The 26,844-nt window shown below is 40.5% G+C and overlaps 1 protein-coding gene across 1 annotated transcript; it reads right to left on the reverse strand.

Annotated features, from left to right (window-relative positions):
• Positions 1-4,549: 4,549 nt before the first annotated feature.
• LOC136768467 (uncharacterized) lies at positions 4,550-13,610 on the reverse strand. Its single transcript, XM_066722695.1, has 9 exons — positions 13,536-13,610; positions 10,488-10,783; positions 10,183-10,230; positions 9,799-9,891; positions 9,447-9,490; positions 8,012-8,053; positions 7,388-7,810; positions 5,644-5,859; positions 4,550-5,337 (listed from the first exon to the last, which is right to left on the reverse strand). The coding sequence occupies exons 2-9, from the start codon at positions 10,780-10,782 to the stop codon at positions 5,089-5,091; spliced, it is 1,410 nt and encodes a 469-aa protein (XP_066578792.1). The 5' UTR covers position 10,783; positions 13,536-13,610; the 3' UTR covers positions 4,550-5,088.
• Positions 13,611-26,844: the final 13,234 nt, after the last annotated feature.

Raw genomic sequence — 26,844 nt, forward strand, 5'->3', positions numbered from 1 at the left:
CCTTAACTGATTATTATTCAATGATTAAGGATAGGCAGGGCCACCTATAATCTAATGTCTATTAACTTGTGTCAATTTCAGACTAAACAGTTAAACAGGAATGAGAAGATATTTCTCAGCGTTGACAGATTTTATTTCTAAAATTATCAACAAAACAGTTTAATGCAACACACATTTATATTTAAGAAAACTAAATGATATTACACATTCTAGAGTTATGAATCACAGATTAACATTTCTAATTGATTTCTCAAATGTCATGAATCATGAACTCCAAACTGTTAAACTTATCTGAACTTCGTCGCAGAGAGGCCTCTCTGGCTTCGGGCTCAGATAACAGCACACGGCACGAGGTCCGTGTGGTTGGAACAAAGGCAGTCCGGTTCGGCTTTGTCCAAGAACTTCCACTCAGTCGATGCACCTGGAAGTTGGGGTTTCGCGAAAGTAGAGTCGTTTCCAAACAGATTTTCCACTGGTTTGAAGGCTCCAAGGTTGTGCACAAAATCTTCTTGGCAAGCAGGGTCTCTCACCGTACTTATTTGAAGACAAAGTCTTTGAGGAAAGCAGGGCCCTGTTCGTTCCAAGGGTCAAGTTTCTTAAGACTCAAATAGCTATTTAAATGACTGACACTTTCGTATACAGTCGACTTGTCCAATTGTCCAGCTGTAAAACTCCACTGATCAGGTGGGCACAGGTGGGCAGCGCAGTCTGTAAAGTTCTTTATTTAATAAAGTCCTTTAAAAGAATTCTTCGTACGGCTCAATCTCCTTCTCCCAGTTTAACTCTTCTGTTGCCGGCAAAGACTTGGTTGGTTTCTGGTTCCGGTTCTGGCAACAGAGCTACAGGTTGAGCTGTGGCAGCGAGTTTCTGGTTCAGGTGAGAGAGAGAGAAAGACTGTCCGCTGTTCCTTATAGTCTGTCAGATCAATAGGTGATTGGTCCCTGAGTTCTTGAGATTGGATTTCGGTTTCAGCCCCCAGTGTCCTATTGGAGGGGGGCTTGATTTATGACTGATGTCAATCCATGCCATCATTTGGAAATGCCGGTTGGCCTGGGTTCGTAGCTCTATGTCGGGATTTCGGCTCTCGTCCACTTCAAAGAGTTTTTATCACCTACAGGCCCCTTTCTCCAGACATCTCATAGCAGAATTCCAAACTATTTGGCCTCTTCTCGGTGCCATCCTCCCCAAAACTGTCACTTTGATGCAAACCAGTTCCAAGCTGATGAGCTAAGGAAATCTGATAACTTTGGGGGGGAGAGGTCTTCTTTAGATCAGTGCTTCAGCTCAGAGCCCAAATGCTCTTATCCAAATACACCCAACATAACGCTACATATGCAATCCTCTCTTCCTATTGAAGCAAGCAGGTCTTGTTCTGAACAAATTTGGTGGGCTCTTAGTTTTACTTGGAAGTAACACATGCTCACAAGACAATGAACAAAAGGTCAGTGTACTCCTTGCACATAGATATAATTAATTTCTCACACAGAATAAAAACAAAGATTATAGGTATTCAGAAAAGCACTGGTCATTCATATTAACCCCACAGTTTGAAGGGGTTAACTATTCCTCCAGGGGTTTAATGCTCTTGATGGCGTTGCCCTGCAGTACAGCACAGACAGAGACAGGCAGCTGCTCCACGATGCTATCCTCACTCATTTCAGCCCCAAAGATTGTGAACAGCAGGTCTGTGGGTGCGGTGATGGTCTGGATTGTGGAGTCAGCCATCAGGGTAACCTGGTGCTTGTTGAACTCCTGCAGCCCCATCAGCTTCAGAGTCTTCTCCTGCTGAGGGGCACAGGACTTCTGCACACACAAACACATACTGATTAATACTCACACAGAAGCACACACACACACCGATCAATACTCACTCACTTTCTCTCTCACACACACACACACACACACACAAATGGTCAAGACACTCTGACATCTCTGGGGGTCCACAGCATACCTCTGAGCGCAGGACAACAAACTTGCTGTGCCAACTGACCTGTCCAGTTCTATTCAAACACTCTAACAAGCTCAGAGAGGGATGATATCACTGTGATGAGCTCATATGCTGCAAGCCCCGAAACACACATGTGTATGGCGGTCACATAGCGATCTTACCTCAACTTTAGTCCTGGCTGTGGAGCTGAGGGAGATTTCAGAATTGTACTCTGTCACGCGCAGGTGTGACACACTGACACAGTCTCCTTTAGACATGCAGGTTTTGGACAGCTCCCTCCAGAGACACACGTTCACACTGCCGGTCTCATCCTGCAGCCTGACAGTGCAGATGTCGGTCTTCTTCCTCTTGACTTTGAAGATCTCCCGGAGAGGATCCTGGGAAGAGAGCACAGGCCACTGCCAAACAATATCCTCCATCCCACTCTGAGCATAGCTTATCAAAGCATGGGGGGAATGAGTGACAAAATCTAACTAACAGTTTCATTTTAATTCTATTAGAATTTGGACATCAATCCTTCACCATATTCTTGACAAGTGGGCGAGTGCATGTGTGGGACACCAAGAGAACGGGACAGGCCTGACTGCTGGACCCCTACAGTGAGGAGGTCTGGAGGCTCTGTTATGCTGTGGGGGGCATTTTCCTGGCATGGTTTGGGTCCACTTGTCCCCTTAGAGGGAAGGGTCACTGCAAATCATTACAAAGTTATTCTGAGCGATCACCTTTATCCTATGGTGAAACATTTCTATCCTGAAGGAAGTGGTCTCTTCCAGGATGACAATGCCCCCATCCACAGGGCATGAGGGTCACTGAATGGTGTGATGAGTATGAAAATGATTGTGAATCATATCCTATGGCCTTTACAGTCACCAGATCTCAACCCAATTGAACACCTATGGGAGATTTTGAACCGACGTGTTAGACAGTGCTCTCCACCACCATCATCAAAACCCCAAATGATACTGTTTATTGGGTTGAGTATTTTACATTACGAATATAAAAACAATCAAATTTTAATTCTTGTGATTAAAATTGTTTTTAAAATTCCTTTCTAAAAGTGATCAAAATAAATCAATCTCTATAAGAACAAAAGCAGGAACAACAACAAATGAATCAGTGCATAAGAAAAAAAAATAGTTAATTTGAACTGAAACAAATATCAATTAACATCCAAAAACAAAACAAAAACAATCTGATGCATTGTATTGTAACGGTGAGTGCATTAGACAAATCAAAACCAAACATGCTACTAAAACAAAACAAAACAAAACAGTCTAATGTATTTCTTTCTTGCTTTTAAAAAAGGTCAGTACATCAGATAAACCATAAAAATAACAAATTCTTTAAACCATAAAAATTTAAACCATGTGCAGTAAAAACACTTAAAAACAAAGACAACTATAAAACTCTATTTTTCATTATGTACAAAATTAAAAATTAAAATTTTAACAATCAGTCCTGCAGATGAGGCCCTCACAGTCCTGGTGGAGGTGTTCTTCCTATGCTTCCCAGTGCTGGTGCTTCACTCCGAACTGGCTCCTGTCACTGATGTACTGGCTTCCCTCTGTGGTCCACCTTGCCAGCGTTATCACAGTGTGATAATGATAATTTGTGTCAAACTACATACATATGCACAAATACATTTCCCGGTATTTTATTTAGACTCAAATGATCGCCCATGGAAGACTGCATATGAATAATCACAGACAGACACAGACACACAGCTGTATTGTCTTCCAACGCAACAGCAAACAGCTGGAATCGGCGAAGGACACTGGCTGCCTTGTTATAACAATGCGGAGTCTCGGTAGGACAGTCGGGTTTGTTGCTGTTGAGTTATTTGACCTCAGTAGAGATTTAACGGTCTGTCTTTTCCCTGTGTGGCAGTGGAGATAAATCCTCAGCATCAGATCTGTCCGTACCCAACTTGTAATCTTTTTCACACCGAGGATCGTGTTCTACTATGTAATGTAGCGTTGGCTACTTCTAGCTGCCAACTGTGAAAATGTGGATAAGATAAGAGACTGTTTCAGGGGGCAGTATAATGAAAGTACAGTGCTGTACTGTTAATTATGCCGAATTAAGCATACAATAAAGTTATATTGTAGAAAGAGGACATTATAAAAAAGTTGTTCACCCAGGAACTTCATCGCTCGGCCAAAGATTTCAGTTCCCATGAAGCTGTAGAAAGTCCACTGGTAAGAAAACAACTCTGCAGGTAGTTCCAACTGAACGGGACGAAGAAATGTTCAGCATCCCCTGAATATTATATAAGGACTTGGCTTAAATGCTTGTCGATTTGCACAAACTATACACACCACTGTGTATTCTGTTTTTGTTTCAAGCCGTTTTATAATAATGTCGTACTTAGCAAAGCTGCAATGTGTGAGCTTAATGCTCTGCTCTCACAATCCGATTTTATTTTCAAAGCCAGTTTCATTTTAATTTTCTGACCGGATCATATTCCTGTTGGAGGCAGTGCGAGTCATTAACCCACCCGCAGTGCATGAAATCAACAAAACCCTGCAGATTTTGAACCATTCAGTTAAAATACTTTCATGGGGGGTATAGTGTTGTTGTAAATAATTCCTGGGAAAGTAATTTCAGTCAATCAGGTTTATTTAAAAATACAATACAAAAAGATACCCGTCATACATCTGGTTAGGACCACAGAAGCCCATTGATTTCCTGATTACAAGCAGTTATATTGTCCACCAAAAGAGGGTGCTATACAGTCCTCTCTTCCTATTGAAGCAAGCAGTGACACAAAAGCAAAAACAGCCAAAAATAAAGATACACCGTTTTACACAGTCTGGGAAAATTCCATAACTTGTCTTAAACTAGACACTTTTATCTCCTCCCAATAAGTAGAGTTGTAGGAGCACCTGGTTTCGAGGTCTTGTTCTCAACAAATTTGGTGGGCTCTTAGTTTTACTTGGAAGTAACAAATGTTCACAAGATAATGAACAAAAGGCCAGTGTACTTCTTGCACATAGATATAATTAATATCACAAACCGAATAAAAGCAATGATTATACGTATTCAGAAAAGCATTGATCATTCATATTAAAAAGCAATGGTAAACATATTAAAGAAAAGCGCTGGTCATTCATATTAACCCCACAGTTTGAAGGGGTTAACTATTCCTCCAGGGGTTTAATGCTCTTGATGGCGTTGCCCTGCAGTACAGCATGGACAGAGACAGGCAGCTGCTCCACAATGTTGTCCTCAGTCATTTCAGCTCCAAAGATCGTGACCAGCAGGTCTGTGGGTGCAGTGATGGTCTGGATTGTGGCATCAGAGTCAGCCATCAGGGTGACCTGGTGCTTGTTGAACTCCTGCAGCCCCATCAGCTTCAGAGTCTTCTCCTGCTGAGGGGCACAGGACTTCTGCACACACAAACACATACTGATTAATACTCACACAGAAGCACACACACACACCGATCAATACTCACTCACTTTCTCTCTCACACACACACACACACACACACAAATGGTCAAGACACTCTGACATCTCTGGGGGTCCACAGCATACCTCTGAGCGCAGGACAACAAACTTGCTGTGCCAACTGACCTGTCCAGTTCTATTCAAACACTCTAACAAGCTCAGAGAGGGATGATATCACTGTGATGAGCTCATATGCTGCAAGCCCCGAAACACACATGTGTATGGCGGTCACATAGCGATCTTACCTCAACTTTAGTCCTGGCTGTGGAGCTGAGGGAGATTTCAGAATTGTACTCTGTCACGCGCAGGTGTGACACACTGACACAGTCTCCTTTAGACATGCAGGTTTTGGACAGCTCCCTCCAGAGACACACGTTCACACTGCCGGTCTCATCCTGCAGCCTGACAGTGCAGATGTCGGTCTTCTTCCTCTTGACTTTGACGATCTCCCGGAGAGGATCCTGGGAAGAGAGCACAGGCCACTGCCAAACAATATCCTCCATCCCACTCAGAACAAAGCTTATCAAAGCATGGGGGGAATTAGTGACAAAATCAAACTAACAGTTTCATTTTACTTCTATTAGAATTTGGACATCAATCCTTCACCATATTCTTGACAAGTGGGTGAGTGCATGTGTGGGACACCAAGAGAACGGGACAGGCCTGACTGCTGGACCCCTACAGTGAGGAGGTCTGGAGGCTCTGTTATGCTGTGGGGGGCATTTTCCTGGCATGGTTTAGGTCCACTTGTCCCCTTAGAGGCAAGGGTTTGATTTTGGTATGTGGAAATTATTATTCTATGGGATATGAGGGTTGGGGTATGGGAATTTTGTGACATAATTGATTCCACTGCCATGTTCTTGTCCAGTTTGGTTTCAAAACAATGTGACCATGTCAACAGAATAAGTTTCACTTAAACCAACTGCTTCCTTATCTGGGCCATTGACCTCGATACTCAAATAATGTAGAATTGAAATCACCTGCTGAAAGGAAGAGCCTTAGTCTGTTTTGTTTTACCATTCCCCAAACTTTACCAGCTTCTAAACACTGAGATATGTTAGTTACTGAATAAGTGAGTCACATCACTTGAATTAATTGGTCCCTGAGTGGTTGGAGGACATTCAGAAATGTTGTATAATTGGCCGCTTAATGTGATGGCAGAGTAATGCCTCACAGTTTGATTCTGGTTTGGGCTGTGTGCCTGTTGTCCCTGTGTCTTTTCGCCTGGTTCTCCAGCTTCCTCCCACATCCTGAAAAAAAGATTGATTGGCTAGTATAAACTGCTCTGCAGTGTACAGACGGGTGACAAAGAAAAAACCTCAATAAATGAGTAGAGGAATGTAATGAATACAGATGCCTCCGACCAGATGTTCTGCATGATACACTTAAGCAATTAACATCCTAGCATGCTCTGTGGCATGTACAAAAATGCTGTGCAGGCCCATTTGACCTTGTTTTTGGTTCAAGATGGCAGTGCATAAACCCCTCATTAAAAAGACAAACGCACATTTGAGAGTTCAGTGGTGCAAAAACCATAGGCCCTGGTCTACAGAGATGTGGAAAAAGTGATTTGGTCAGATGAGTCATCCTTCACCATATTCTGAACTGAACTGATTCTGGACTGACATGTTAGACAGCACTCTCCACCACCATCATCAAACCCCCAAATGAGGGAATATCTTTTGGAAGAATGGTGTTCATCACTCCAGTAGAGTTCAGAGACTCGTAGAATCTGTGCCAAGAGCATTGAAGCTGTTCTGGCGGCTCGTGGTGCCCAACACCTTACTGTGATGCTTTATGCTGGTTTGTCACCCATCTGAATGTGTGTGTGTTACCCTGTGAAGGACTGGTATAGGAAAAAATTATCTCTGGGGGTCCACAGTTCAAGGCCCAAGCCTAATTCAAATAAAAAATGGATTGATTGATTGAACTATGCAATGTAATCTCTGTGGCTCTGTGCGGTGCTGGGCATTGGGTAGCAAAACTCACTGTGATCATTGTGCCCTCTATGGTCACTTGTGTATTTGGAGGGGAGGACTTGGCTTTGGCGATGGTGCACACAGGTGGGGGCGGGCCAATAAGCCCCAGAGCCTGCTCCTTGATTCCTGCCGGAATCGTGAACACGCTGGTCTTGGACACGCCAGTGCGCATGGTGATTTTGATCTGGTCTCCATCAATGAGGAGATTGTGCAGCAGGACAGAGCTGTTCTCCTGGAAGGTGTTGTAGCATTCACGGCCGTACACGGTGACCTTGGCGCAGTCCGTCTCATCCGCCAGGGCCACGAAGAACATAAAATTCTGCTTTTTCTTGGTGGTAGTGTAGGAGATAAGGTCGGATTTCTTCAGGACCAGGGCACGGGTGGCCTTGTTGCCCTGGGTTCCACAGAGCTTCACCTCTGAGAGGGAGATAGACTGGGTGAGGGAGACCGAGGGAAATTAGAAGAATTTTAGCATATTATACCTTAGGTAAAGCATTTCAGCCAAATTAGAAAGAATGAATGATATATAGTATGTTTATTATTTTTTGGCACTGGGAGTACCACAGTGCAAACAGAGAGAACTGCAGGGGCAAATGAGGCTGTTTCCCTTCACAAAGTCAGATGGGGCACTTACACAGGAACTTGAAGAGCTCTGGGCTTTAGGAGGAGGTTTACCCTGCAAAGGACAAGAACACATAGATCTGCACGTGAAACAGGTCCATAGGAAAAAGCAATTTTACCCAGACTGAAATGAAGCCCATCTTGAGATTAAGGGGGCACTACTTTAATATTATTATTGTATGTCTTAGCAGATGCCCTGATATAGGGAAAATTACAATTGTTATAATACATCTAGGGCTGGGCGATATGACTTAAAAATAATATCTCACTATTTTTAGAAGTTTGGGCGATACACAATATATATCTCGATATTTCTTATTTTTATCCAATTAAGCCACAAAATAAGACCAAATACATTCAAACTACAAGTATTTCGTTAATCATTCAAAATGCAAAACTAACAAATACTACATGCAGGTTGTCATGGGAAATACAGTGTTGTGTGATTACTAATACGTGTGTTGTTGTTATGGTGTGTGTGTGTATATATATATATATATATATACACACACATACATACATACACACACGTATATACACATTATGATTTACTGTCACATAACAACAATAACACAAGTAATATTAATCACGCAACACATGCGCTGTAAAATGGTACAGATTCAGGTAGACCACATGCAGGTTTAGAGTGGCCCATTTAACATCTGCTAGACAGGGACATTTCTCCTCTGACTGTCGCGTCTCGATTCTACTTACCGGTACAGCACGTGTTAATACGAAATAGTTATTATTATTATTATTAATAATAATAATAATAATAATAATAATAATAATAATAATAATAAAACTGTTGAACAACTTCACCATCTTAATAAACAGAAAATGATACTTTCTGCATGTGTTTGCATTGCTTTCCAATTTATTAAAATGCAAACAAACATTATTATTAATTTTATACAAATGATATCAGTCTAAATTAGCCTGCTGATCGAGTTTAGCCCGGCGACGACAGCGGGGCGGAACGTGTGCGCTTGCGCATTAAAGTATCTCTTGCTTATGTTGGTTATTGTGTGTCAGTTCACTCTCCTCCATGTCTGTCTGAGTTTCTGATGCACATTTCTTGCCGCATCCGGCACCTGTGGAATAACCGGGAAGAACGCAAAGCGTCCTAATGATTAAAAATATTGCCGTAAAGAGTGGGATTTGCGACACCACGATATTAACGATAGAGCATAATATGAAACGATAGACGTTTTTCTATCATCATAAATGCCCTAAATGCATCAAATGATTTTGACATACAATTAACCATCTATACAGCTGTGTTTTCACTGCAGCAATCCAGGTTGAGGACCTCAAAGGCACATTAGCAGTGTCCACCCCCTGGCACTGAACCCTTGACCCTCCACTCAGGAGTCCAGAGCCCTGACAACTACCACGCACTACTTGGACTACTTGCTCTTGAAAAGTCTAGGTTAATTTCTTCTTACCAATTCTTTCTGCTTCCAGTTTCCGTGATGATTGGAGGCTTCACCTACAGGAGAAACAAAGCCAGGGATACAACAAATTCACTTTCAGACAAGAACGAATTGCAGACTCACACTGGGACAGCCTGTACCCTGCCAGAGACTGAGATCTCTCCTTCTCTCTGTGCACAAGCACAGAACCCAACCTACAGCTCACACTACTCACACACCTCACCCCCACCCACATTGATCCCAATGGGACTTGAGCACATGTATGACATAAAATAGCGCTGTCATGGGTTGTATGACTAATCATGACACTACAGTGGATAACTATAACGAGAGAGCAGCCAATGTAGACAGAGAAAGTTCTGACCCTGGGTTGATGTGGCGTCTTCCTGGCAGGGGTCTTGGTTTTCATCCTGGTACTTCGCTTTGGCTCGGGTTTCTGATCCAGCTTGCTTTTTCTCTGCAACAGTGAGGGAGGAGAATCCAAAAGAGACGGACTCTTTTGAGAGATTTACTGCAGACAGGGTCAATATACTGTGGAACTATAGTTTTCCCATAGAGGTATTTGCTATAAAATGCATATACAACACCACAGAAAACATTATACCGAGTACAATGGTGTCAACATTGCTACTGGATTGCAAGTGCTGAAAAGTGTTTTTGCAGAAGTCATAGCTTTAGTGTAGTATGTCGTGCAGTATCAGTAGTTACAGTGTGTATATTTTGTATTGCTGTACTCAACCTGCTGTACCTGACTTTGAATTTTCATCTCTTGACTTGCTCCTCTGTCTCTTCTTTCCTGAAATGATACACAGATCACAAATGTTACAATGTAGACAGACCTACATCTGACCAGTCCCTGCACTGCTGTCTGGACTATCTGGTCTATCTTGTGCTCTGAGCATAAGCTTATCAGTCGAGCTATTCCACAAATATAAAAAATCATTAAACATGTTACTAATTAAAACATAAGTTAATTAGGTAAGAAAAGACTACAGGGTGGACCCAGCTGGAGAACTGGGTGACACTGGGAGTTCACAGGGGCGGCTGACAAACCGGCAATGTTGTCTTTCTGACTGGTCTTCAGGATGAAGGGCTCCAGCAGTTGCAGCATCCTTGGGTCATTCCTGGGTATTTTGGCCATGATTACTTGGACAGTCTTGATTGAATTCTCCAGGCCGAGGTGACACAGGATGATCTGGGGCAGGTCCTGCTTCAAGGCTTTATCCTTCACCCCCTGAGGGATCTTATCCAGCAGGGAAAGCATCTTCTTGTATTCCTCCCTTCTCAGCTCATCTATAATATTATACAGAGCCTGGCGCCAGGCACTCTCTGCCTTCTCAGCAGACATCCTGGCAAATACAATTTTTAGATCAATTTAAAAGTCACAGTACCAGCTGGGAGCCACAGAGCTGCACTGTTTACAGGGCCTACATGGCAGAAGACCTGGGAACAAAGATCATTTAGCTCAACAGGAAAGTCAATGTTTTAATCTTATAGATTTTCTTACTGTGTTATTAAGTTTCCCACACTAATTCTTTAAGATACGTCAGCCTTTTTAACTCAATGACCACAAACTGGTTTTGCACACACAATGCCATTAATTACACTGCACATCTAGACCAGTGACTCTCAACTGTGGTCCTGGGGAACCCCTGTGTCTGCAGGATTTCATTCCAACTTGAACTCTCAATTGGATCCTTACTTGTCTTATGACCACATTTTCCATTGTAAATATTAAATTCCTTCTTAAACAGATGGAGAGAATTTTGTAATTGAACATTTAAGTGGCGGTTAATGGGGTTGGATTGAAAACCAGCAGACACAGGGTTCTCCCAGGGAGGCAGCTACACATATGGACTTAGTTAAAAAGGACACATATAGATTGTTAATATATTGTTCATTTTCATTGTATTCTATTTAGACAATTCTCAATCAATTAAGATTATAACACCAATATATTATGTAACCCCATATAGTTATGTATGCAGGAGTACATGTATGTCAATAAATGTATCTGCGTAAGTACTGTATATAGCCTAAGTATCTAAGAAGGAGGAGTTTGACCCATTCAATACGAAGAAGCTCTCGGGTCGTTGGTGTCAGGTCGTTGTCCAAGGTCCTGACTCACTGTCCTGCGCGCCTGCACAAGACAGGACGCGTATGCTGGGGTACACGCACAGGCCTGGGCGGTTTATGACGTTTACAGAGTATGCTGTGTGTGGCATTTGCTTACTAAGTAAAACTCAATTCGATCGGTTTCAGCTGACCTGTGCCCTCGAAAACGATGAAAACAACGAAAGTAATTCAAACAGAACCAACGAAACTTAAAAAAAACGAACTAGACGTGCTAAATGGACAGCTACCTGTGTTGTTTGTTGGTGTTACATTGACATCATGTTCTCCTTAGTATGTATCGGGCGCCAAATGTAAAACAGCGCACACTTTTTTTCGAGTGTCTTTTTTCACACATTTAACTTAAACCTTGTATTTTTTTTCCACATTTAGTAAATACTTAACCCGTTTTTTCCACATTTATAAATATTTCGTTTATTTAAATAAATACTTAAATAAATGCTAAATCTGTTTTTGAAAAATAAATATTTATCCCTTGATTAAATATTTGGCAAAATCCTAAATCTCTGAGTCACAAAATAAATGTATAGTTTTTAAATAAATATTTAGTCTAAATACAAATGTTAATTGTAAATGTTAAATATAAATGTTAATGTTAAATATAAATATAAATGTTAAATGTAAAAGTTAAATATAAATGTTAAATATAAATATAAATGTTAAATGTGGAGTTTGCAAAATAAAAATATAGCTAACATGCAAATGTTGCCCCGCCCCTCTGGTCAGTCAGCCTCTCAGCCTCTATATAGTAGCTATATATTTATTTTGCAAACTCCACATTTAACATTTATATTTATATTTAACATTTGCATTTAACATTTATATTTAACTTTTACATGTAACAATTATATTTAGATTTAACTTTTAGATTTAGACTAAATATTTATTTAAAAAATATATATTTATTTTGTGACTCAGAGATTTAGGATTTAGTTAAATATTTAATCAAAGGATAAATATTTATTTTTCAAAAACGGAGATTTAGCATTTATTTAAGTATTTATTTAAATAAACGAAATGTTTATAAATGTGGGAAAAACAGCTTAAGTATTTACTAAATGTGTGAAAAAAGACACTCGAAAAAAAAGTGTGCGCTGTTTTACATTTAGCGCCCCATAAGTGTGAACACCACAGCGGATCGTTTCCAACATATTTTGTGCAGCCTTTGCATAATCTCTGGGGCCGCCGGCCCGTCCAGGTGAGCTTTTTGGTCGCTTAAAACGCCGACGTCATAAGCCCGGTGAAAGGGTTCAAACAGTACACAAATAAATGTAGAATTATTTTAATTAGGTATTTAACAGCTCAGGTGCAACGAACACCATATGTCACCGAGGACTGGAGTTGCCGGAGAAAAACAAACAAAAAACAGGCCTCAATACCAACAGGACTGCTTATGCCTACTGGTCTGTGAAGGGTTAAGCGTGCAGAGAGCCGGAGCCCGGTGTGTTTCTATAAAAAGCACAGAATGAGTTGCTCAGACCGCAGACACGGCTCGGCGAAATGTGACAGCAGCGGTGTCCCTGCAACAAAGGTTTATATCGAAATAAGGGAAAGGGCTATTTTATTATCATTTGTCGGTAGCTGTATTGTATTTTATAAACAAATTATAACCGTAGAGAACATTTGGGAGCACACAATTAAATAAAGTATGATTGATTAAGTTTTGTAGTTTATTTTAGTGTTTCCAAAAAGGGAATCTTAATACATTGTACTTTCCCGTACATGCAAATCCCAATGATAAACGATACACACTAAGCGCGATTTAGAATCGTTACCTTGTTCAGTTGAACATTGAGTCTGTTATTATTAGCTCAGTGCAGACTGCATGTTTTAGTTGAGGTTGTTATTTTCGCTTTTCCACATTCATCACACGAAATTAAGTTTACCTGTGGGGCGGGAGCTGGCTTATCTATGTAATTACGAGCACCAGTTTATTTAATAAATAAAGGCAAATATGTATACACCTACCTTACTTAATACGAGTATACCAGCCAGATCAACGACACACGTTTGAGTCTGCAGCTTTTCTTTTTCAATTTGGCGCTCAACTTATAATGACGCAGATATGCTTCCGCTTACTGGCCATGACTCATTTCAGGACTTCAGTGGGTTGATCCCAGAGGAGCTCTTGTCTCTCTCGTTCTCCTGTTTTCTCCCACATTGGTATAAACGTATGACTGCAGCCTTTCGAGCGACGGGTATTCATTTGGGCATAAAACAGAATTAATGTTAAAGTCGCCAAGTCCAAGTCCAAAACTGCCTCCACTCCCCGCGTTAAATGCTTAGAGAGCCACACGTACCAAGCAGCAGTTTAAACTCGTTTGAGAAAGTTTGCCTTTGTGTGGGTTTTAAGTTGTGTTTATTGCAATAGTGCACGTGTCATAATGGGCAGCATTTGGATAAGGGGTTGGCTATATTATATTATTTAAAATGGGTACAATATTTATTTATTTATTTATTTATTTATTTATTATTACCTATAGTTTGCAGTGCAACTGTGGATGCACTTTTGGTTTCGATTATTTCTAAAGACGAAACGCCAGCAGAGTGTATATTCAATTGAACTGTGCGCTGTAGATAATAATAATAATAATAATAATAATAATAATAATAATAATAATAATAATAATAATAATATTGTTTACATACATTCTCTCACACCACAAATTGTCTCACATCCTTCTTCTGCTTCCTAAAACTTTCAATAACACAATTGAGCGGGAAAATTGAATTTCATATTCGGAACAGTGCGCATTTATCTTTAGCCACGGGACATGTAGGTCGCCTTTTAACTATTACAGCGGGTTACACAGGAGTAAGTGTCGGTCCTTCACTTTAACCGTGCGAACCGGGTACAGTGGTGCAGAGACGCACTGACCGAGGAGTCGACAACCGGAGGCTACACACGAAGTTTGAGCTAAAACTTTTCCAAAGGTAACTCACTACATTGGGTCTATATCTATATTAAGATGCTACTTCTAATACTACTAAATACAGATATATTTTCTGAGCCTTCTTTATAGATGCTATATAGCAAAACAATTCGTAGTTAAAGGCTATAGTTAATAAAGCCACAGCTCTACGCATGTAGATAATAATTACGATGGAAAGAAAAACGAACATAACAATGTTATGTACGTTTTTTGTTGTTATTATTATTATTATTATTATTATTATTATTATTAGTAGTAGTAGTAGTAGTAGTAGTAGTAGTAGTAGTGTAATATTATTTACATTCCAATTAATGAATCTGTGTAACATCAGTGCAATGACATCAAGCACAGTGCTGGAACATTAATTCCAAACAGAAACTATTCAGCAGATAGAAAAATGTTTCGCAGTTTACTGAGTGTATGTTTTAGTTATTTCAAGGTCGTCGAAAATGCAACAAAGAGTTTTGGTTCAATGCAGAGCAGAAATCTAGATAAGTTTGTTTAATAATACACCTCTGAAAAAGGCTGAACCTGCTATATGTACATACCAGATTTACAATGTGCAATGCATGATTATTATTATTAGGGGTTGCTGGAACCCTATTGTTATTGTTAGGATTATTCTTATTCTTATTATTTTTCCGCCGTTTTTTTCAAAAGCCTATAAAAAACAAACCGCTTGACGAAAACTCATGAAATTTCATACAGTGATAGATGGCTATGTAGTGCTATGCCATATGGAGGCCATATGTCACATGGTCTGGTGGCCATAGTGGCTTAAGTGACACATTTTGGAAAATCTAGAAAAATCTTCTTCTCCGAGACCGCAGACGGTACAGATGTGAAACTTGGTGTGTGATGTTATGTTATGTTATGTTATGTTATGTTATGTTATGTTATGGCCTATATTCAGATTTGTTCAAAAAAAGTCGATAAGTCACATGGTTTAGCAGCCATATTGGATTGGCCAGAAATCTTCAAATATCTTCTTCTCCGAAACAGTTGGTCCGATTGATACGAAACACGTGACCTTGGCTAGCTCCTCTATCAGATTTGTTCAAGGCAAGTTGATTGAAGAAACAAGATGGCCACCATGAGCCAATCAAATTTCAAAGATGGTCAAGTTGGAAATAAATGCATATGGTGCAGTATGGAACTATGTTAGAATGTATTGGACTGATTGTTACTTGACAGGATTGATCCCATAAGCAATATGGTGGTCACATGTTATTATTATTATTACTATACTTATTTTGTCTTCTCTTTCACCAGAATATGTTCAAATGCCTATAACTTTGGAACCACACTCTAAAAATTCACCAGACTTGGCATGGATGTAGGGGTCTATGGCATGGTCACTTGATCACAAAATGGCGGCATAATGTAACATGGTTTGGTAGCCATCTTGATTGTAGTCCAAATAAAAATATATAGTTTTCAAATATAGTTTTTCTCAGTAACATTAAAGAGTTGAGCAATGACACTTATTGTACATATTGCGCTTATGTTAGTACTTAATTTGGCTATTTCCAAAAATGTATAAGTCACACGGTATGGCAACCATCTTGGATTATGCTGCAAACACTTCAGCCTCGATTTCTCATAAACCCTTAAACTGGCTGATGTGTGCTTTGGTATACAGTATCTTTGGACTGTGTTCTACACATATTCTAAAAGTAAAGTTCCTACATAAAGAAACATGGCAGTAATGAACAAAAGATTTTGACTTACTGTAAATTTTGTTCAATTTTAAGCCTGCAATGACACACTGTCACCACTGGTAGCAGCATATACCACAAACAGGACAGACATCTTGGGCATGCACATCGTAACAACAAAGCACTATCAGTCACTTGCAACAATATTAGAGTGGAAACTATTGTTTTAAACACAGAGGCACTTCTGCATGCAAATACAAATAGTGTAAACTGAGATGTGTTTGTAGTGAGGGGTGTTTCAGCTGTAGAGACCGTGAAGGAAAACGAGGGAGAAACCGAAAGTGAAAGAAAAAATATTCTTAAATGTGATTCTCAACACACTGTAATGCAAGGTATTAAAGTAAATACATGAAAATCAACAGTGGTACAACAGCAATGTTAATGATGCAACACGGGGGGCTCGACTTTGTCCTCTTCTCTCTCAGTGAAATCGTAACTTATGGTGACATGTCTGTGCAGAATCACTTGGTCTTTGCTGTAGCGTTGAAAGGGTGAACATGAGAAGTTTCCTGTGTGAGCTACACCCGAAAAAACGGACATACTCGGTCAGGCGCAATAGTAAAGACGAATTGCTGCTATTTGCCCCTTAGTGATATACTTTGCTTTTCCAGGTGTAAGTATATATAACGCATCAAATAAACATCTAAATAAGGTTTAGACGGTAACTATGAATGTATAATCTGCAGCAGTTGTGAGCTGCTTACAGTTTATTTTTTATTTGGTTGGTTTGTTTTAGTACGCAAACGAGTCAGGGATTCTTTCAGCTATAGTAAAAAAATAACGGAATCAAACCGAATGTGTAACAAAACACTATAATTAAATGTAATCAACAACACACAGCAATACAAGATATTTAAATACACACAGGATAATTAACAGTCGTACAACAGCAATGACTTTGCCGAATCTGTAGCGGTGGATTATTGCTTTCAATTGAAAGTCATTTCAAACTGAGATCGGCTGGATCCTGCATCAGTTCCTGATTAAATAGTTAACGATGCAACACGGGGGGACGACTTTGTCCTCTTCTCTTTCAGTGAAATCGTAACTTATGGTGACGTGTTATATACTCAACTGTGAACAATATTAATAATTGTAGATATTTGACCCTTAATGAAAAAACATTGCATTTACAAGCTGTAATTATATATAACGTGCACAATCAATGTGACAACAAAATGAAACACAGTAAGCAACTAAATGAGGTTTAGTGATGGTAACTGTGAATTGAAAACCTGCAGCAGTTCTATACAAGTTTTTAGATTGATGTACACAAACGAGACTTGTAGAATAAAGTGTTTACTCATTTATCATGATACCAGAGCTATTTATATTATAACTCTTTTAATTAAAAATGATACATTGAAATCAAATCAGGGTAGTTGATACTTAATACTGGCTTGTACTTTAACACATGTGGCCACAAGAGGGGGAACTTGACCGTGAAAACCGATTTTGTCAAAATGTGCCATCATCTGATTTATATGATTAGGAGTCTGAAACCATACATTTCTTGACTGGAATCACCTAGAAGCCTCAATAGTATTATTATTATTATTATTATTATTATTTCTCTGCCATTATTTTCAAAAGCTTATACAAACAATACAGTTGATGCAGTGATACACAGCTGTGTAGAGTGATGCCATATGCAATATGGAATCCATATGTCAAATGGGCTGGTGGCCAGTTTGGTTTAAGTGACACATTTTGCACAATTTTCAATCGTCTTCTTCTCTGAAACCGCAGGTACGATTGATGTGGAATTTTGTACACATGCCCTTGGCTAGATCCTCCATCAGATTTGTTAACGGCAATATGATTGATGAAACGAGATGGTTGCCATGAGCCAATCAAATTTGAGGAATGTTTAAATGGCATAAGGTGTCATAAAAAGCAGTTTTGAAGTACATTAGAATGTGTTAGAATGAATGGTACTGTGTAGATGTGTACTTGGACCCCTGCATTAATAATAATAATAATAATAATAATAATAATAATAATAATAATAATATACCAGTTTCGTGGTTTGTACGTGGCAATTAAGCAGCTTCAGGGAAAGTACAAGTTCCAATATTAGCATGAGCATGTAGGATTGCAGTATTGTCTCAGGAACCATTACTAACTCCCTGGCTTGCCGGAACTAACCAGCTAATGCTAACTCGGCTCCAGAGTACATAGTGCGCCTGCCAGCGTCTTGGATGAGTATCGTAACAATACCCAAGTTGATAGTTGTCTCTTTTCCAAAATGCAGAAACCTAAATCATTGCATTTCGCAGGTTATACAACTTTAAATTAAATTAATAAATACAAACTAATTTTAAGTATTTTCATTATCTTTTGCTTGCTTCTTGTAACTGCAATTGCGTTGGATTTTATTCAATTTTATACAGCTAATTGACAGTTGGGTCATTTAGATTTTTTTAATGGAATGCAGTGCTTTTTACATTTTTACTGAATTAAACGATATCTCTCAGAATTAAGCTAAATATCAACAGATGTATAAACAGATTTTAAATATATAAATTAAATCTTAAATATTAACTTCAAATATACATGTTTAACTTAAATATGAAATATGGACTTCAGATATAAATATTTAAATTAAATATTAAATCTTCACTTAAATATATATCTGATTTAGATATTTAATAAATTGGAAGTTTATTTGTTAAGTGAACGTATTCTTCATGCCAACTGTCAGTACAGCTGTCAGCGGTGCAGTAATAAACGGGTCACTGCCATTTAAATAGGTTTGTTACACTCAGCAGCACTTAAGAGTAGTCTTAGTACTCTAACCTAGAACAGTGAGATACACAACTAACTGACAGCATTGTTCCCAAGTCACAGCGATGAACAGACAGTATTTGATTGGAGAATTATGACACATTAACAGTCCGCCAGCACAGCCACAAACCTGCTACGCCAAAACAGCGGTCCCCTGCACAGATGATGTCATGGTAATTCACTCAAACACTATGAGTACTTGTGCAAAATGTGATGTCATATATTAACCTTTTCAGTTAACCTGTTCAGAAATGAGTCTGGACAGCCTAGAAGGTGAGAACAATACACCATTAGTCGGCAATGCTTCATTCATACAGTAGAACTCATCTGGTCAATCTGTTGTCCTGTAGCTGTGATCTTCATTTTTCACTATTATAAGATACATTTCAGGTTATTTGGGGGTCTTTATAAAGGAACGAACACCTTACAAAGGGCTCCCCAAGCCAGCAAAAATTGAAAACACCTAACTTAGGAGACCCTTTTTGTCAAAATGACTTGCATGGTTTTAAAAATGCTAACATATTTGTACACATATACCACATAAAAGAGTTACAATATAATTAGACAAATTAACTTGCTTTACATTGAATAACCCCTATATGTGTACTGGAGGGACTGTACTGGAGTGTATCATTTAGGTGGAGGAGAAGATTAGAAAGCCCTACAGGTACTGTGATTGTTGTTACAGATTTTCATGAGGGCCGTGTGATTACCCTTCAGGATGCATTCGCAGCCATCACTGATCATCTGAAACTACCCTATCTCACTAAAATTGCTGATGTTCTGCTAACCAAAAGAAGAATCAACCCTACGTAGTACGAGGAGCTGCAAGAGAAACAAAAAGTCAATCTGTTCCTGCTCATGATGCTGAAAAAGCCAAAACGAGAGCAGAAGTTGTTCCTAGAAATCCTGAAGGAGAAATTTGAATGAATGTATAAGCAAATCATGAAAGAATGTAAGACATGCATTAAGAGGAGAGGAGTGTGAAAGGAATAGATATGATAGTTTAATGACAACAGAGAAGCAATTCCTTAAAAACAAAATAAAAACAATAACAGAAAACACTCCTTACTAGTATTAAGGTGATGTAGCATTTTCTGACACTTAAGCACTTGCATACTGTGTGCATAGGGAGAGAAAGGAGTTTCTGGGGAGGGAGTGGGAGGCAGCTTAGAGTATAATTGTGTTTATTGGAATAAAAACTTGAATTCACTCCCAATCACAGCTCTAATACAACAGTCTCTTCTGTTGTCTTCTATCACAGCCCTTGATGTGATCAACAGATCATCACAGTTGCAGCCCAAGAAAGACACTCAAGGTTGATGGTGATAAAATTGTTCTCTTCATGGTGTGTTCATCTTCTCTGTCTCTCACTCTCCATCTGTGTTCCTCTTCCTGGTCTTTCACTTTCTGTGTATGTGTTCCTCTTCCCGATGTCTCACTCTGTGTGTGTGTGTTCTTTGCATTAATAGTCTCTCAGACTCAGTGTTTTCCTCTGTTTGGTCTCTAACTTTTTGTGTGTCTTCCCATTTTCGTTCTCTCACTCTGTGTGTGTGTGTTCCTCTTCCCGGTCTCTCACTCTCCGCATTAGAGACACTGTACCAAAGGAATTCATGAGCATGTGGTTGAAAAAAGCCTCTGTTTTTGTTTTCCCCAATTCATTATGGGCCAAGGCAAGGCTATGTGAGTGTATTTGAAACACTGTAGACTGACACAACAGCATGCACACAAGATGTCTATCTAGCATGTGATTTAAATATGAAGTGGTGCTACTTTTACAGTTATTCAGGAAGGAGTCAAACCATACAAATAGTTATATTTTGATTGAACAGTGTATAACAATGACCTAACTGTGCTTGGTTGCTCTTTTTGAAATTGCAGTTGCATAAACAGAGCAAAGAAATTTGCATCCCACAATATGGTGCAGCATTCAGAGGAGATTAAGTTAGCACTACTAACATATCTTGATTTATGCTATCAATGTTTAACCTTGTGTCATCTGGTTTCAGTATAGTTGTGTGTCTCGTGGCAGAGAGAAAGTCTTCTGGATCAGACCCTGTTGACACCAGACCCCCATCTCCTGAACCAGACAAAGAAGACAAAGTGGACTGTGCCCATGACTTTACTAAGAGTGAGTTGCAGGAGGGCAGTTGACTGCACTGACTGCTTGATTGTTCTTATATGTCAACTGAATAGTTATACAAAAACAAACTAGTTAATATTAGTTAATATCAGTTCATATTATATGCTGTTTGTTCACATTATGGAGCTCTTTATTTGTTTATAAATAAACAATTTGCACCCTGCAGAAATAGCCCAACTAACAAAACAACATTGTTATAACATTGTAATAAAGTGAACAAAATGCCATTGTGTTGACAGAAATCTGTTGAATTTAGGGGACCTAATATATATCTGTTGAGTGTATGGAGTTTTTTTTGTGGATCATGATTGCTTCAGATTAAGTATCCTGTTGACCTTTGACTGCCTGAGAAAGGAGGTTTTATTCTTATTTGGGTTAAGTTAAGCTTCAAATTGTTTTGCAGGTTTGACAAAGATGGAGGAGTACGTTGACAAGCTGGAGATCAGCGAGAGACTGATAAAGGAACTGAGTGCTAGACTGAAAGAGGGAGAGATGGAGAAGCTGGAAAGCCAGTTGACTAACAAGCAGTTGAAGAGCACCTATGTTTTCACCCACAGAGACATCAAACTACTTGATGGAAACAAACAGCTGAAGCAATTCCTGAGAGGGGGCAACCAAAGGGAATTCCCTGCCATCGTCCTGAAGCAGTTCTTTGAGAACAAGCCAGGGCTCAAACAAGACACCAACCTAGGAGAATGCTTGCAGCTGGTGGACAGCAATCCAGGGTTAAGGGAAAACCGGAGTGCAAATAAAAGCTCCACAGGCATGTCCCCAGTCTTCCCCTCTCCAGACACATTCTCCCCACTACCTGCAAAGGGAAAGACCAATTGTGACATGGTTCCCTTTCCAGTGAGTCAGTCCCCGTACCCTGAACATGGACATCCTTTCACAGTCTGTGTTCACCTTTGGAAGCTGTTCAGTGTCAAGACAAGACTCGGAGAATACAACCACACCCTGGAATGCTGAAGAAAGAGGCAACAGTGAGCAAAGAAGCAACTCCACTTCTGAGAGCAGTGGCTATGGCTCCCAGGACATCTCTGGTTTACAGAACTCCTATGCAGCAAAAAACGAGGAGACCTAAGACTCGGGAACACTCAAAAGAGCATGTAAAGGTGATAGTTCTGGTCAAAAAACTACTGGCAGTATGCCTAAGGTGCTACGTTGGTTCCATGAGAAGAGAAGATCCAAACCCAAAGAGGACTTTCTGCATCGCAAAGACACTTGGCCAAATCCCTCTGCTGTGACACTAGTAGATGCTGCAAACCCAGACACCCCAAGGAAGCTTGCAAATACTGTTGGCCTTTCACACTCCAAGAACGGCAAGAAACCACAAGACCTTGGGTTGGCCAAGACTGCTGTGGCCGAAACACATTCTCCTCCTTTGAAAGAGAGGAACACTGACCCACAGCAGAGGATGAAGAGTTTATCTACTGAGAAGGAGGTGTGGGTCTCGGGAGAGTCAGGGGGGCAGAGTGGGAAGGAGTTCCTTGTGACAGAATGCCCTGCAGCATGGTCTTTTAGAAGTCACTTAGTGGCACAGATCTCACAAACAGATGGCCCTGATGTAGAAACTGAAACAGAGAATGAGTGGTAGCTCTTTTTTGACTCCTGGCCAGATGAAGAGATGCTGGATACCACTGTTGAAGAAGGACTACCACATGGAGCTACTGGAGCAAAAGAGGTACACACACTGGAGTTTGAGGCAGGTAGAGTCCCTGGAACAGGCAAAGGCCTCAGTGATCAAATTGTCCTTCCAGACACCCTATGGAAACCCAAGAAGGACACACATAATGGTGGTCATGATCAGTCGAGAGGCCTGGTCTCTTTTTTCAACTTCAGAAAAGGGGTGAAGAGAACACTGGAGATGCCAAACGGAAACATACTGAATATTAATATTGAGGAAGGACCTCTATGTGGAACTGCTGTAGAAAAGGAGAGGGGCACCCCAGGGATTGAGGCAGGCAGGGGCACAAGTAAAGAACCATCAGCAAGGAGCCAATATGGTGTACCAAGCAAGCCATGTGTGTCAAGAACACATGATGGAAAAGGTGACTCCAGGAGTGTCATTTTCATTGACTCAGATTCTGATGATGACAAGAATGATACTGGATGCCAATCAGAGGGGAAATCAGCCAGTAGGCTTCATGACAGGACAGAAGGGAACAGGGACCCAGAGAGACTGGATAAACTGGTTCAGATCATCCCTGGAGGTAAAGACTTCTATTAAAGAAGAAGAATGTGAACACCTTATTAGTGAAGGAGATAGAAGACCAACACAGACACAGAGTTTATCTCGGATTTCGAATCACTTTGTTGGGGAAGATGGGGACAAGCAAAATGAGCTAGAATTAAGGCAAATGGGTTCAAAAGAGGGAGAAATGGTACTTGCTCCCTTTGGTGGAATCTCTAGAACAAGCCTCAGTCATCAGATTGTCCTTCCAGACACCCTACAAAAGCCCATGAAAGTCACACACAACAGTGGCCATGTCCAGTCAAGAGGCCTGGTCTCTTGTTCCAATGCTGCTGTTAATTCAGTGTTTAATCCAGAATGTTTACTAATCCAAACAAAGGAATGTCAACCATGTCCTAGCTTTGCATTGCCTCTCCTGCAGAACTGTAATCAGACCACTTCCAGTGCAGCGTCTACTGAGTTAGACAGTGCTGCAGGGAAGAGCAACTCCAGGAAAGGGCAGAAGAGAAAATCAGAGAGACGGCCAGCAGAGCAGCTGAAGAAGAGGCTGACAGAGTGGGCAAAGCAACTTGTGTTTACCAGGAAACGAGGGGCCAGCGAGGAAGAGGAGATGGACACAATAAGAAAGGCGGTGTCCATTGTCAACGTTAGAAGGCACAGTCTGCACCCTTGTCTGGTGGCACAACGCTGCATGGTGTTCCAGGACCCTGAGAGTGGGAAGCGTAGGATTGTAGAGCTTCTGGAGGGAGACAAGATCCTGACCAAGAAGGGGCACTTAATAGAAGAGCTTACCTTCAAGATGCACTACCAAATGGGGGTGTTTGGAGACATCAGGGAGACAGAGGTGCTCCTACCTGGGGGGGAGAGGAAGCACATTACTTATGATGAGCCCTTATTTAAGAAGGTGCTGGAGAACTTCTCAGGCGGTGCTCCCAGTGCTGGCCATCTTCAAGAAGGTTCAGAGGGAGAGAGAGTCATTTTGAGTTTCAGGAGACGGCTGTTCCCTAAAGATGGGGAGCTCTGGACAGCATGCGCTACTGCCCATTATTGACACTAAGCATATCTTACAGGAATTCTGCCTTATGGTTTATTTTTCCCTTTCTGATTAATTACTATTGTGACACTGTGGTATGCCTCCCCAGACCCATGAGTAGTTGAATTAACAGCCAGAACAGCTGACCCACTGTTCCCAACGTGACTGCCTCCCCACCACAATAAATCGGGGAAGTGCCTGGCATCCCTTTGTGAAGGGGCAGAGAGGAGAGCCTGAGAGACAAGTGGAGTGAGTGCAAGTGCGGAAGAAGCATATCGAGGAGAATAGAAGTATATGGTTACGGACCTTTGTTTACAGCTTTGACACCAGATTACGGATCATGGATTTTGGACAGGTTGCTATTGTGTTTGTTGTGTTATTATTAGTTATATGTGTAGAGAGGGATCTGTTCACCAGTTTAGTTAGGCTCTAGAGGAGCTAGGTTCTTGATGTCTTTTTGCTTTGAGCACCATACAATAAATGAAGACCTTTAAGGCAGTTTAACAAACAGAAATTGATTGATTGATAACAATGCTAATTACAGATTTTATGGCAGATACAAACAGCAGAAATACATGTTGAAAGTAAGCAACCCTACTTACATCATGTATGTTGGTGGTTCAAATCCAGGCAGGATCACTAGAAAAAGGAGTGACAAACGGAATTGGAATGGAAGCTCTGGAATAGGGCCCGACCCTGTCTCTCTAGGTGGCCCCAAGACGGTCAGTGTTGTAGACAACAGCTCGGCCAACTCCAGATAAGGATGAATTTCTCTGCCTGTAAGCCTTCCCTTGTCATTTTACACTGTTGCTGCTTCTTCTTAAAATGTCACTGCTTTGGGAAAAAGGCCAATTAGTTCCATCTGTGTCGTTTACCTGGAAATGTAATTTGTTTTTAATAAAGCATTTTAGAAAAGACTTTGCCGTACTTCCTGTATGTTGTGCTGTTTGACTGTCTGAGCCATCCATTAGCAGAAAAGCATTGTTCATGTTTATATGGGCTGGCAGAAAATAGGTCCATTCTGAAATATTGTGGCTGTTATGAACTGATCCTAGTCAGTTGTGGTTAGATCTAATTGGTTATATGTAGCCCCAGGGCAGTGCATGTGCATCTCAAACACTACAGATCCTGTGACACATAAGAAAGTAAATATGTAATTGCCACAATACAATCACCATTGAGATACCTGTGTATGCAGGGATCAAAGTGAAGAAGCAGAGGAAGGCAATAAAAAAGCGCAAAAAGCTTCTGTTACCACTTGCAATCCAGGAGCACAGGTGTCAACACAAACGTAGATGTTGTCAAATTGGGATTCAGCGTGAGAGCGCCCTCTGGAGCCCAGTGTGAAACTTACCACAAAGGCACAGATTTAATTCTGTTGGTGCTGGTAGTAGGTTTGAAATATCCCAATATTGTATTGGTTGGTCACAGTGCTGCACTCACACCCTCCCCTCTACAACAGCACAGCAGCCTGCGCACCACTAATGACAGAGGCATGTGTGGGAAAGAGTGAATATGATAATTATATTTTTATATTATTTATGATTATTAAGTTACAATGGTAATGCTATCAAAACCCAAGTATACATCAGGAGAGCAGATAAAAAGGATCAGGTACACAAGAAAGGACAGTTTATTTATTTTTGTATTATTATTCTGCACACGTACTTCCAGCAATGGGCCTGCCCTTGCCTCATGTTATTAATTGAGTTAACAATGTTTCTGTGTTTTTGTCTTAAAAGTGGATGGAATATTGTTGTGCAGCATGAGGTGTCCCACGCTGAAAGCTGACTCTCACCAAAGATACAGGCCCCATCTGCCTTCCAAACCTCGTTCAGTTCGTCCTGAAATCTGGGACCCAAATTTGGGTAAATATTATTTTCGTACATTGACAATTTGGTGATAAACTGCATGCATATGGCTGCGTCAATAAAATACAGTAGATGCTGATGCTGCTGTGTACGAGGCTGTGTACTGTTTCTACTACTACAACTTGTAATAATAATAATGTAGTGTGTCACTGCACCCAATAATGGGTTATTGGTAGTGATGTTACACTAGAAGCAGGCTACACAATTGGATTGTGTGCTGTAGATAAGAATAATAATAATCTGTCCAGATCATTGTTTCCATGCATTCTTTCTCACCACAAATTAATGAGGGATTGGGGAAAACAAGTCTTTTGTACTCCTCCGTTTGCAAGGTGTGGTCGACTCAGGTTTCCTTCCTCTGCCTTCTACATCTTTCAATAACACATTTGAGCGGGACATTTGAATTTCCTATCCGGAACAGTGCGCATTAACCCCTGTCCACGGGACGTGTAGGTCGCCTTTTAACTTTCAGTACAGATGAACTGCATTGTATTACAGTGGGTTACACAGGAGTAAGTGTCAGTCCTTCACTTTAACCGTGCGAACCGGGTACAGTGCTGGATCATATTCATTTCAAACAGAAACTATTCAGCAGATAGAA

The sequence above is a fragment of the Amia ocellicauda genome, chromosome 14 (assembly GCF_036373705.1).
Source record: "Amia ocellicauda isolate fAmiCal2 chromosome 14, fAmiCal2.hap1, whole genome shotgun sequence".
In the NCBI taxonomy this organism is placed as follows: Eukaryota; Metazoa; Chordata; class Actinopteri; order Amiiformes; family Amiidae; genus Amia; species Amia ocellicauda.

Excerpts from the sequence above, each read along its gene's own strand:
- LOC136768467 (XM_066722695.1), bottom strand. The coding sequence starts at position 10,782 with ATGTCTGCTGAGAAGGCAGAGAGTGCCTGGCGCCAGGCTCTGTATAAT. Across the intron at positions 7,811-8,011 it reads AGAGCTCTTCAAGTTCCTGT|TCTATCTCCCTCTCAGAGGT; the intron begins GTAAGTGCCCCA and ends TCCCTCACCCAG. Across the intron at positions 5,338-5,643 it reads CAGCCAGGACTAAAGTTGAG|AAGTCCTGTGCCCCTCAGCA; the intron begins GTAAGATCGCTA and ends TTGTGTGTGCAG.